The 12,191-nt window shown below is 35.4% G+C and overlaps 1 protein-coding gene across 1 annotated transcript in view; it reads left to right on the plus strand.

Moving 5' to 3' along the window:
• HDAC2 (histone deacetylase 2) overlaps window positions 1–12,191 on the plus strand; it is a 35,171-nt gene that overhangs the window by 8,425 nt on the left and 14,555 nt on the right. Inside the window, exons 2-6 of the mRNA XM_061427534.1 lie at window positions 4,248–4,360; window positions 5,470–5,587; window positions 7,772–7,846; window positions 8,365–8,503; window positions 11,012–11,153. Coding sequence (XP_061283518.1) covers window positions 4,248–4,360; window positions 5,470–5,587; window positions 7,772–7,846; window positions 8,365–8,503; window positions 11,012–11,153 — 587 coding nt within the window. The remainder of the gene's footprint in view (window positions 1–4,247; window positions 4,361–5,469; window positions 5,588–7,771; window positions 7,847–8,364; window positions 8,504–11,011; window positions 11,154–12,191) is intronic.

Genomic DNA, 12,191 nt, shown 5'->3' on the forward strand with positions numbered 1-12,191 from the left:
TATCTCTGTTTTTCTTGAATCATTTTTTAGTCAACTTTAGGCATAAAGGTTAATTTCATAGTCCTGAAATCCAAAATTATCTGAAAAGTGAAAACAAAACTGTACAACTCATTTGGAATCAAAGCTTAACTTGAATTAATTTACCATCTTTTTTATCATCCCCTTATTTTGAATATTTACACATTTTTGCTGCAGAAATATTAATGTTTGCTTACAGAATGCGGCCCAGACTTAAGGTTGTCACAAAATATATGGCAAATATATCATATTACATTTATAAAATCAAATATATCTAGTCTCGAGAACTTTAAAGAAAAGAGATTGTAGACCTTGTTAGCCACTTCTATTCTGGGAGCTTCTTGAAGAGTGAGCAGTTTTGAAAATTTTTGCAGGTAATACCTAAATCTTTTTGGTAATTACTTCACATTGACAAACTTTGTTGTATTCAACGAACCACTTCAAGCTAATTTTTCTGACTACTTACTTTACTGGTAAAGCATTTTTTAGTATTATGATGAAAATCGGGGTAACATTTTAAATGCCCAAATTACATTGCATCCTTGCTCAGTTGTGTCTGACTCTTTGTGACCGCATGGTCTGTAACCTGCCAGGCTCCTCTTTCCATGGACTTTTTCAGACAAAGATATTGGAATCGGTTGCTATTTCCTAGTCTAGGAGATCGTCCCAACTCAGGGATTACACCCATGTTTCCTGCATTGGTACTGCACCGCCTGGGAAGCCCCCAATTACGTTCCTGACCATTTAAACGAGGTGAATGAAATCCGTAGATTTCTGCAACTAAGGAAAGCTATTTATCTTTATGGAAAAGTGGATGTCTGCAAAGCAGCCATGTAGAGAAGTTTGTGATACGGTTAAGCAGTTGTTCTAGTACTCCCTTACATTTTGGAAGAATTCTGCATAAACCAAATAGCAGTTGTCTGTAGCTTGGCTGCCTTTGTGGACATGTGTCATTTACATAGTGAGCATGTTCTTGGTAGAACTGGGCCCCCAAAGTATAGCCAAGAAACTTGTTGAAAGCTGTGTATATGCATATAAAATTTGAGGACCCTGTTGGTAGATAGGTAGTTTTTTTTATGTTTATATTCTTTAAATGTTTGTATTCCATTTTGTGTCCTTTTCTTGTCAGGCTTCCCCCTACAATTTCTTTCCAATGACTCTAAGTGCTGTTACTTTCCCAGTAGCTACTGCTTAAGAAGATTGGCAGAGTTGCTCTGCCCGAGTTTGAACCTAGTTCTTCTACTTGCTAGCTGTGTGACTTTCACAGTATCACATGACTTGTTTACATTGCTCCATCTTCACTTTAATAAAACAGGAACAGTAGTCATATTAATAATACCTACATCATAGGGTTGCTGAAAAGATTGACAGATAATAACATGTGAAGTGCTTGGAACAGTGCCTTCTTGGATGCTCTGAATAAATGCTAATTGCTACTAACATCTTTTTTTTCAAGCACTCTTGCTGAGAAATTGCAGCTATACTTTCCTTCTGCAGATTATTGTTGTCTTTCTCATAATTAGTTCAGTTCAGTCCAGTCTCTCAGTTGTGTCTGACTCTTTGCGACCCCGTGGACTGCAGCACGTCAGGCCTCCCTTTCATCACCAACTCCCGGAGTTTACTCAAACTCATGTCCATTGAGTTGGTGATGCCATCCAACCATCTCATCCTCTGTCGTCCCCTTCTCCTGCCTTCAATCTTTCCCAGCATCAAGCTCTTTTCAAATGAGTCAGTTCTTCGCATCAGGTGGCCCAAGTATTGGAGTTTCAGCTTCAACATCAGTCCTTCCAATGAATATTCAGGACTGATTTCCTATAGGATGGACTGGTTGGATCTCCTTGCAGTCCAGGGGACTCTCAAGAGTCTCCAACACCACAGTTCAAAAGCATCAATTCTTTGGCACTCAGCTTTCTTTATAGTCCAGCTCTCACATCCATACATGACTATTAGAAAAACCATAGCATTGATTCGACAGACCTTTGTTGGCAGAGGAATGTCTCTGCTTTTTAATATGCTATCTAGATTGGTCATTGGAGAAGGCAGTGGCACCCTACTCCAGTACTCTTGCCTGGAAAATCCCATGGATGGAGGACCCTGGTAGGCTGCAGTCCATGGAGTCACTAAGAGTCGGACACGACTGAGCGATTTCACTTTCACTTTTCACTTTCATGCATTGGAGAAGGAAATGGCAATCCACTCCAGTGTTCTTGCCTGGAGAATCCCAGGGACGGGGAGCCTGGTGGGCTGCCGTCTATGGGGTCGCACAGAGTCGGACACGACTGAAGCGACTTAGCAGCAGATTGGTCATAACTTTTCTTCCAAGGAGCAAGCATCTTTTAATTATTAGATTAGTGATAGCTTTTTATTGAATTCTCAGTATGTACATAGGTAGAGTATTTGATCTTAAGATATGGTAGATATTAGAGACATTTCATCTTGATAATTTTTACACAGAGAAGATGGAAGTTATGTGAAGACTGTATGTGCTCAGCTGCTCGATTGTGTCTAACTCTTTGCGATCCCATGGACTGTAACCCACCAGGCTCCTATGTCCGTGGGATTTTCCAGGCAAGAATACTGCAGTAGGTTGCCATTTCCTACTCTATGGGATCTTCCTGACCCAGGGATCGAACCTGCACCCCTTGCATCTCCTGCATTGACAGGTGGATTCTTTACCTCTGTACCACCTGGGAAGCTAGAGAGTCTTTATTTTTATTCTTGTTATCTCCTTTAGTAGGGATGATAACTTAGAAATACCTTCCTTGCATTAATTTAGGCCCGTGATACTTTGTAAATCTAGTGAGCTTTCCATATCTAAGAATTCACTGAGACCAGGATGCTTTCAAGGAACTTTAGTGTTGTCATGATGTAAAGCAGACATCATGACAATTTACAGCTAGGAAATTAGCTGTTAGTTTCCTATACTCTCCCCATAGCTCTGCTTTGCTACTTGTCTGTATTGTCTTAGCTTTATTGTTGGCACAGATTAAGAAAAGTTGACCATGTGTATATATGAGTTGTTTTCAGAGGAAAGCTTGTTTTGAAGATGAAGAGTTAAATAAATTAAAGGTGCAGCACCAACAAAATCAGTTAGTAGTAGTAGTAGAAATGAATATGTTATAATGTTACAAAAGTGAATGTTCATCCTGGACTACTATTAAAATATATGGAAGAGAGAAGCAGAAATTTTTGAATTCCAGTGTTGTTAAACAAACCAAAAAAAGTGTGTATTTAGGCAGGATTTTGAAAGATATTTTTGATCTACAAGGGGAGTAAACATCATTCTTTAGGGTTTATTATATTTATTTAAGGTGAGTTCAAACCATTGCAATCAGATTGGCTCAGATTTTAGACTTGGTTATTTAAAAACTAGAATTAGTACTGAAAGTAATTTCTGATAAACATTGTTGAAAAAATTGCCCATTGCATTAGAAAAATGGTGTATATTTAAGTGGCATCCTTAACACTTTTTATTATAGAAACACTGGCTCTTTACGTACTTAAAAGTATTAATTTTATTGGAATTTGGTAGGCAAAAATCTGGGTTTTTGGTGTTATTTAAAGTAAACCTTATGTGTAAATTGTTAAGACCTGGAATGTGAGATATCATAAAAAGATAGGAATTATAACTTTTTAATCATGAAGAATGAGGCAAAATATCCTCAGTAGCCTGAAAAATGTAGTAAGTATGTCATAACAAAACTTTATTTAGGATCCCAGTTTCAGTTACCAAAATTCCTTATTGACTGATATGGATGTATAAAACATTTCAGCCACGGTAATACCACCTGTATAGGATTTGAGGATGCCAGTGAATCATCTAAGAAGGAATAAATCATACTCGTGAAACTCCTTATGTACCTTACGCATCTGAATTTTCCATTGAAATCTAAAAGCAGGTGTCACTTTAAGGAACAGTAACTCCTTTTTGTAACTTGAGTAGAGTATTTTATTTATGCTAATCCCAAACTTCTAGTAGACTAAAAATCAGAAAAGCTTGCTTGCCTTAATATTTGAACAAACATAATGTATTGATGGAGTCCTCAGAGTGTAAAAACATGCATAGTATCTTGGTTTTCTAATACTTTGAGAGTTGCAGAATTTAATATCATTATTTAATATTTTAAATAAAGCTTATTTTATTTAGATGACATCTTCTAATAGTGAACAATAAATAGTTCATTAAGATTCTCTTGTCTGTATTGTTCATTTTGTCTTTCCTTTTTTAGGTGATATTGGAAATTATTATTACGGACAGGGTCATCCCATGAAACCTCATAGGATCCGCATGACCCATAACTTGCTGCTAAATTATGGCTTATATAGAAAAATGGAGATATATGTGAGTATACCTTTTGGTAAATATTCAGTTTTCTTTGTTTTTTACCATTGCTTTGAATTGTTTTCAAAGTTGGAGGGCATTTAGCAGATGAAAAGGACTGGAAGGAAACAGAAAGTCCTCTTTCTTTGTTTCAGTTTTCAGAGAGAACTTGAGAGTGTGGGAGCTGTGGCCTCCTTTTTCCCTTTTTCCTTCAACCATTTAAAAAAAACAGTCTCCCTCCCCCAGGTTTTCCCATAACTAGAGACCAATTCAATTTAGCATACTAAATATTTTTGTTAAAATAATTATTGACCTGTCTACGCTGCTGAAGAGTTGATCTGGGACTATTACAAAAGAATTAGGTAGAAAATTAATCATACAAATATTTGTTGGCATATGAAACACTGTATTAGTAAGCATGCAAAGTGTCTGTTGTGCAGAAAAGATAAGAATGTAGATAAACAGATAGAAGATGCAACAATTCCTGTCTGTTGGGTGAGAATAGGACGGCTTGGAGCAGTGAACAGAGTTGGGCAATATGTGTAAGCATCTTTCTTTGAGATCATAGACATTTAGAGAAGAGGAGTTGAATAGGAATTGCATTCAGGAAGCCTTGTGGAAGAAGGGTGTCATAAATGAAGTGAACTTCCTAGGAGCAAGGATGATTAGGATAGTCAAAGGAAAAGGAAGAGAGATTGTGAACTAATAGAAAACGAGTCTCATTTTACCTGGATGAGTCTCAACCTTCCTAAAAATTAATGGTCAGTGATGAAATTACTGGCTATGGAGCAGAAGGTTTATGATAAAAAATGTTAGAAAGTAGAGTTTTTGCACATGGGTTTGTCTTTAGAAGGATTGACCCATTTCCACTAAAAGAAAAGGAGTGATTAATTCATAGTTGGTGTTAGACCTGTGTAATCCTTTTTAAAGGAATATTGTTTTTGAAATTGATTACTGCTTTCTGAAACACACATGTATAAATTTGGATTTGCTTTGAAATTTATCTCTTTTATTCTGGCAGACCTAGTTCTTTTGAGCATAGTGGTAGGGGACATTGTATACTTTGTGTTTGGTAACCCTGATCTAACCAGTTGTAATTCCACAATTCTGACATTTATTTTTCTTCACAGAGGCCCCATAAAGCCACTGCTGAAGAAATGACAAAATACCACAGTGATGAGTACATCAAATTTCTACGTTCAATAAGACCAGATAACATGTCTGAGTATAGTAAGCAGATGCAGAGATGTACGTTTCTATGTTAAAAGTGTATATTAGTAGTGATAAGTATAAATAAGTACTTTCAGAACTTGCAATTAGAGTTACCTAAATCTAGATATTTTCCTGATCTAATTATTTTAATTGTTTGTTTATTTTTAAAAGTCCATATGACAATACTAAAACTGCTTAAAAAACAAACAAACAAACAAAAAGCAGCCTACCTGAAGCTTATTGGTCTGCCAAACTGCCAAAGAGCTATTTGGATGTTCTTTGCTCTTTGTTTTGGTTTGTGTTAACTTTGAGATAGTGGATGTTGGTAGGGAAACCTCACTCCCCTGCTTTTAAAAATATGACTGTACTTTGGCATTAGTCTGGTGTGTATATTTCTTGTCTTCTATTTGTGTGCTTTAATCCAGACTATTCCAGAAAGTTCCAAAAAAGCAAAACTTGAATTTGCCTCTTGTAGGCAACTATTTACATTGCATTTACAACTATCTGTTGGTGCTGCTAAGTCATTTCAGTTGTGTCCGACTGTGTGCAGCCCACCAGGCTCCCCCATCCCTGGGATTCTCCAGGCAAGAATATGAGTGGGTTGCCATTTCCGTCTCCAATGCGTGAAAGTGAAGTCACTCAGTCGTGTCTGACTCCTAGCGACCCCATGGACTGCAGCCTACCAGGCTTCTCCGTCCATGGGATTTTCCAGGCAAGAGTACTAGAGTGGGTTGTCATTGCCTTCTCCATTACAACTATCTACTTTCAACTTAATACAACTTAATTCAACTTAATACAGCTATCATTGTATTAAGTATTGAGAGTAATCAGAGATGATTTAAATATATGGGAGGATGTTCCATTGGTTGTATGAAAATACTGTATAAGGGATTTGAGCATCCCCAGAATTTGGTATCATCTGGGTCCTAAAAACAATACCTTGTTGATACCAAGGGACAATTGTATGTATATCTGTATTTTCCTTTGCTGTATCAATGAAGCTTTTGATTCTCTTCTATACAGTGTTCTATTTTGTAGATATTTTATTATAAGAGATTGAATGCAAGAAGATAGAGTGCAAGATGTCTTTCTAAAATGACTAGAACAGTGTTTTTTAAAGCTTGATACTGGAGTTCATTCCAATGTTTTTATTGATGGACTTCAGTAATGATTTTGTTAAAAGAAAACAGTATTGTTTGTTCAGTAATACTAAATTAAGTATAGTTGCTAGACATCTTATAAATTCATAGAATTTGATGTACGTTTTATTTATCTCAAATTTGATTCAATAAAATGTTGTATTATTAATTAATATTAATAGATATTATTTGCCCCTGTTTTTTCAATGGGGATTTAGGCTTAGATTAAGTCATAGCCCTAAGATAAAATGAACTAACAGGATTGGTTTTAAATTTACATAATTCTGAATTGTATTAAGATAATGGTCATATCTGAAGAGCAGGAAGCTAAAATGTATACGTTAAAATAAATGAAGGATGTGCAAAGCTATACAAAGTAATGACCCTTTTTCTTGAAGAGGATATAAATTGAGGGGTGAGGAGAACTGAGAATGGGTTGTACGATCTATGTCTATTTCGTCCTCTCAGTACTGAGAAGCTAAATACGTTGTGATGTGCTGTGTATCTATATGCATGTGTTGTCTCCTTGTGCATAAGTCTCTCTCATCTGCATCTTGGCTGTTAGGAGCTTAGTTAATTCTTAACCATCTTTTAAGATTAACATTAACCATGGATGTGGGCAACCAACTGTTATACTTTTTTGGTAATCAGTACATTTCAAAGTTATGGATGTTCTGTATACTTAAAGTAGTTTTAAAGAATGTAAATCATAAAGCAATTGGACTTAAATTTAAACTTTTTAGGATTTTTATTAATTTACTGTTGTATATTTAAGGAGAAATGCCTAGGAAATTTAACCTCATATTTTAATTAAATAACACCAAATACTTTTCTATTTTGATAGCTATTGATTTGTTTAAAAAGCAGATATTTTCCACAAATAATCATGTTAAGAATTGGTGGCAGTATTTCAGATAAAATATTTTAACTGCCTTGGATAAAATTGCATACTTTACTACTGTGATATGCATATTTTATGAATGCATCAAACAAATGTTATTTTTAGGATATAGTTTTTGTAAGAAAAGGCTTTCATTGATTCACAGAATGGATTGAAATTAATGAAATCCGTCTTCCACAGTTAATGTCGGAGAGGACTGTCCAGTGTTTGATGGACTTTTTGAATTTTGTCAGCTTTCAACTGGTGGCTCAGTTGGTAAGTGTCTTGATTTCGTCAAATTTAAAAGTTGATTTAAACTTGTGTGTATTTTTTGAGATGTTTGTTTGAAACAAGCTTTAATAGTGGCTGATTTTCGTAACAAAAGCAGTATGTGTATAGTATGCGTATAGTATGCGTATAGCTGTTTACAGTTACAGTTGTTTTCAGTGGCGCGCCACCCCCCCCCCCCAGTTTTGTGATCATAATGTCACAAACTTTTTATTTGCAGCTTTTTACTTCAGTTGCATTTTCACTTACAGACTTCTTTTTCCTCCCTTTCTTCTAGCTACCATTGTCACTACCGCTTTCCAACTATGTGCTCTGATTTAACCAGATCACAGCTACAGGAAAATATTTACCTAAAGAGAAACTGTTAGTGCCCATGACAGTGATCCTCCTATGATTTTATACTCATTTGCTTATGCATGACATCCTCTTTCCTCTAGGGCTTTTCTCTAGTTATAGTAACTTTTAATTTTGAACATTTAAAAATTTCTCCTATCTTTAATTGTTAGCTGGTGCTGTGAAATTAAACAGACAACAAACTGATATGGCTGTTAACTGGGCTGGAGGATTACATCATGCTAAGAAATCAGAAGCATCAGGATTCTGTTATGTTAATGATATTGTGCTTGCCATCCTTGAATTACTAAAGTAAGTTCATTGTGTTTGACATTTTTCCTGTAAAAAGTGTTTTAATTTATAATAAAAAACTGTGCCTTTTTTAAAACGTGAACAATGGGTTGAAAATAGTTAATAAATCATGTACAGATTCATTCTAAACCATTGTAAAAATGTAGGAAATTTGGCTAGTTCTTGTATGATTAAGAATGAGAAGTGCATATTAATGTCTGAGAGTTTATTAAGTACCTTCCTAAAAGTATTAGAAGTAGCTTGACAGTTTAGATTGGAGATGTAGTTCTAACTATTGAAAAAAAATGACGTGACCTGAAGTTTGTGTTTTAACATTTTGTAAGTTTTAACTTTTCAAGAAAAAAATTTGAAACCTGTGTTGAAATTTGTTTACCTGTTGAATGTGACCAGTTCACTGCCTAGCTCCCTCATAGAGTGAGGTTTTGTTCTCTACTAATGGATATAATTATCTCTATCTCTAAATTGCTAAAGGAGGTTTTGTTCTCTACTAATGGATATAATTATCTCTATCTCTAAATTGCTAAAGGAATCAGTTTTAAAGTTTTTCTTGACTGTCACTTGGAGAGAAAGATCTATAGAGGTATTTGTGATTTTGGAGATTTACAAAGTTAGACTTTTTTTTTTTAAACTCTCATTAGATAACACATCTTAGCCGATTCTACTTAAGATTGTAACAAATTGGTATTTTTCTCAAATTGAAAATGTTCTTGCCTGAAGTTATTCCATGCATGCTATTTATAAAGGCTGATTTTTCAGTCACTTAAAATTAGATATTGACTCAATAAACAACTGAGCTGTGTTATTTGACTAATAGAGAGCCAGGAAAACCACTTGAAATCATTTGCCTTGTTTTAACTCACTGTTGGTGTTGGTTCCTGTGTCTTCATCTCAGAGCAGTAGTTCTTGCCTGCATGCTAGTAGTCAACAAGCTTAGTCCAGTTTCTCTGGACACATTTCTTCAACTGGTACAAACTTGATTTAATTAACAGCAAACAGCTTTTGAGCCATTCAGACACTGTTCACGCTGTGTGAAAGTCACTCAGTCGTGTCCTACTCTTTGCAACCCCATGGACTATACAATCCATGGAATTCTCCAGGCCAGAATACCAGAGTGGGTAGCTATACCCATCTCCAGGGGATCTTCCCAACCCAGGGATCGAACCCTGGTCTCCCACATTGAAGGCGAATTCTTTACAAACTGGGCTGTGAAGGAAGCCCGTTACACGCTATTTTTATTTTATTATTTTATAGAAAGTCTATGATGAGACATTGTTTTCTAAGTTTCTGAATGTTGCTTTCCTGTGAGTTGAGGATATTCTTGTGAGGGCTTAGTCTTGTTTTGTCAGCCTGTATGTATTACATTCTTTTAACATGGCTGTGGTAGTATTGTAAAATGAATAATAGTACTATACCATCTAATTCCATAAAAATCATCACTTCCTTGTGCCTTGAAAGGATGATATATGACATTCACTTTCTTTATTTCTTGTTTTGACATGAGTTATCACTAACATAAGATGTCCAGAATGATGATACTTGTGACTCTGAAAATGCATTCGGATTCCGCTGTGATTGGTCGTTCTCCAAGCAGCACTGTCAAGTGATGAGAAGCTTGTGGTTTCTGTCACAGCCATTCAGTTGGAAAGAAAAAGAAGCCATAGAGAATAGTGAACAAACAAGCATGGCCATATTTTGTTAACACTTTACTTATAGACATTGAGAAGGCAGTGGCACCCCACTCCGGTACTCTTGCCTGGAAATCCCATGGATGGAAGAGCCTGGTAGGCTGCAGTCCATGGGGTTGCTAAGAGTCGGATACGACTGAGCGACTTCACTTTCACTTTCCACTTTCATGTATCGGGGAAGGAAATGGTAACCCACTCCAGTGTTCTTGCCTGGAGAATCCCAGGGATGGGGGAGCCTGGTGGGCTACCCTCTATGGGGTCGCACAGAGTCGGACACGACTGAAGCGACGTAGCAGTAGCAGTAAAGACATTGAAATTTAAATTGCATTTAATTGTCACATATGAAATTAATGTTTTTGATTATATTTTCAGTCATTTAAAAATGTAAAAAAAAATATGTTCTCAAAGACTGTACAGAAGCCATTGTCTGCATTTGAACTGTGTCACACCCTATTTTATAATACTAAAGATTTACTAGAGAGATGTGAGATGCTTTACAGTAGCAATTGTAACTAAGGTGTAATCTTTAATTATAAATATATAGAAACATGCACTATGTTTTCAAAGCAGAATAAGAGATATTTCAGAAAGTAAATACATTTTCTTACCTAGATATAAAGGTTGTAAAGAGAAGATTTATAAGATCTGAGGTTCAAACTCTGACTTGAGGGTGGTCTCTTTGAATGGTCTCTTAGGCTAGAAGTAAAGAAAAGAAAGGGGATTAAACATTCTGGAATGTGGGAGCTCAAAAACAGGTGTCCTAAATCTATGGTAGTTCTTCCTGTCTTAAAACCTTATTGAAAACTTATGGCTTTGTTTGCAGGTATCATCAGAGAGTCTTATATATTGATATTGATATCCATCATGGTGATGGTGTTGAGGAGGCTTTTTATACAACAGATCGTGTAATGACTGTATCATTCCATAAGTATGGGGAATACTTTCCTGGAACAGGAGACTTAAGGGTAAGGTTGAATTCTGTCTGAATAAATGTTATGAGATGAACCTAGAGGAGGTTAGTAATCTTACACCTGAACTAATATTTTTCTGGATCATTAATTTGAAGCTTATATGAAAGATTAAGTCATTTTTATGTGCTGTAATGTTGTTGTAATTCACTTTTTTGCTGACTATAAGCAAAAATTCAATAACTTTAAGGGCTTTCTTTTGCTGAGCTTTTTATTTGGTTGAATAAATACTTTGGAACATCCACAAAGCATGAAGCAGTTTTTTTGATGTTAAGTTTGAATCATCAAACCCTACTTGATTGTAGCCTATATTGCTATTGAACATAAAGATTGGTGGGATAAAATAATTGACTAGAGTCTTTTTAAGGTTTTTGTATTGCCCTCTTTTTGTGATTTGTCTTTAATTACTCAGACTTTAATCTCTTTTTTTCTTTAGGCTTCCCTCTCTCCCCCCTCATTTCTATCCCCCAACTCCCTCGCAATTTAGGGAGAAAAAGAATATCATAGCTTATCCTGCCTGCCTATTTATATATTAAGCACATTTATTTCTATTATATTTCTGTTATCTTCTTTCATTTAGTGCTTTGAAGTCCCCCCCACCTTTTTTTTTTCTTTTTGCTTCACTAGAGGTTTTGATTTTTGAACCAAACTACAAGCACATTGAAGTTTATTCAAAAATTTATACAGCTGCTTTTATTTTTTTTTAAACAAAAAGATTTTTATTGAGGAATAAAGTCTACAAATGAAAAGGCACAGAAAACATGAACTTTAAAAACACTAAAGAAATACATATCAGTATACATTTAACTCAAAGCAAAAAATTTGTTTACCATTTCCATTTTATTCTCATCTTTTTACTCTATAGGCCTTTGTGGGGAGGGTCAGCTGCTTTTAATTTAGCTGTATTATATGGGAGATTTCTTTTAGCATGCCATTCAACATTAGTCCTAAACTATTATGTTAAGGTAAGTTTTAAGTCTGTGATATGTCCTTATGTTAGAGTTTAACAACCAAAAGTTTAGAGTGGGCTTAAAG

Source organism: Bos javanicus, chromosome 9 (genome assembly GCF_032452875.1).
Source record: "Bos javanicus breed banteng chromosome 9, ARS-OSU_banteng_1.0, whole genome shotgun sequence".
NCBI classification, from domain to species: Eukaryota; Metazoa; Chordata; class Mammalia; order Artiodactyla; family Bovidae; genus Bos; species Bos javanicus.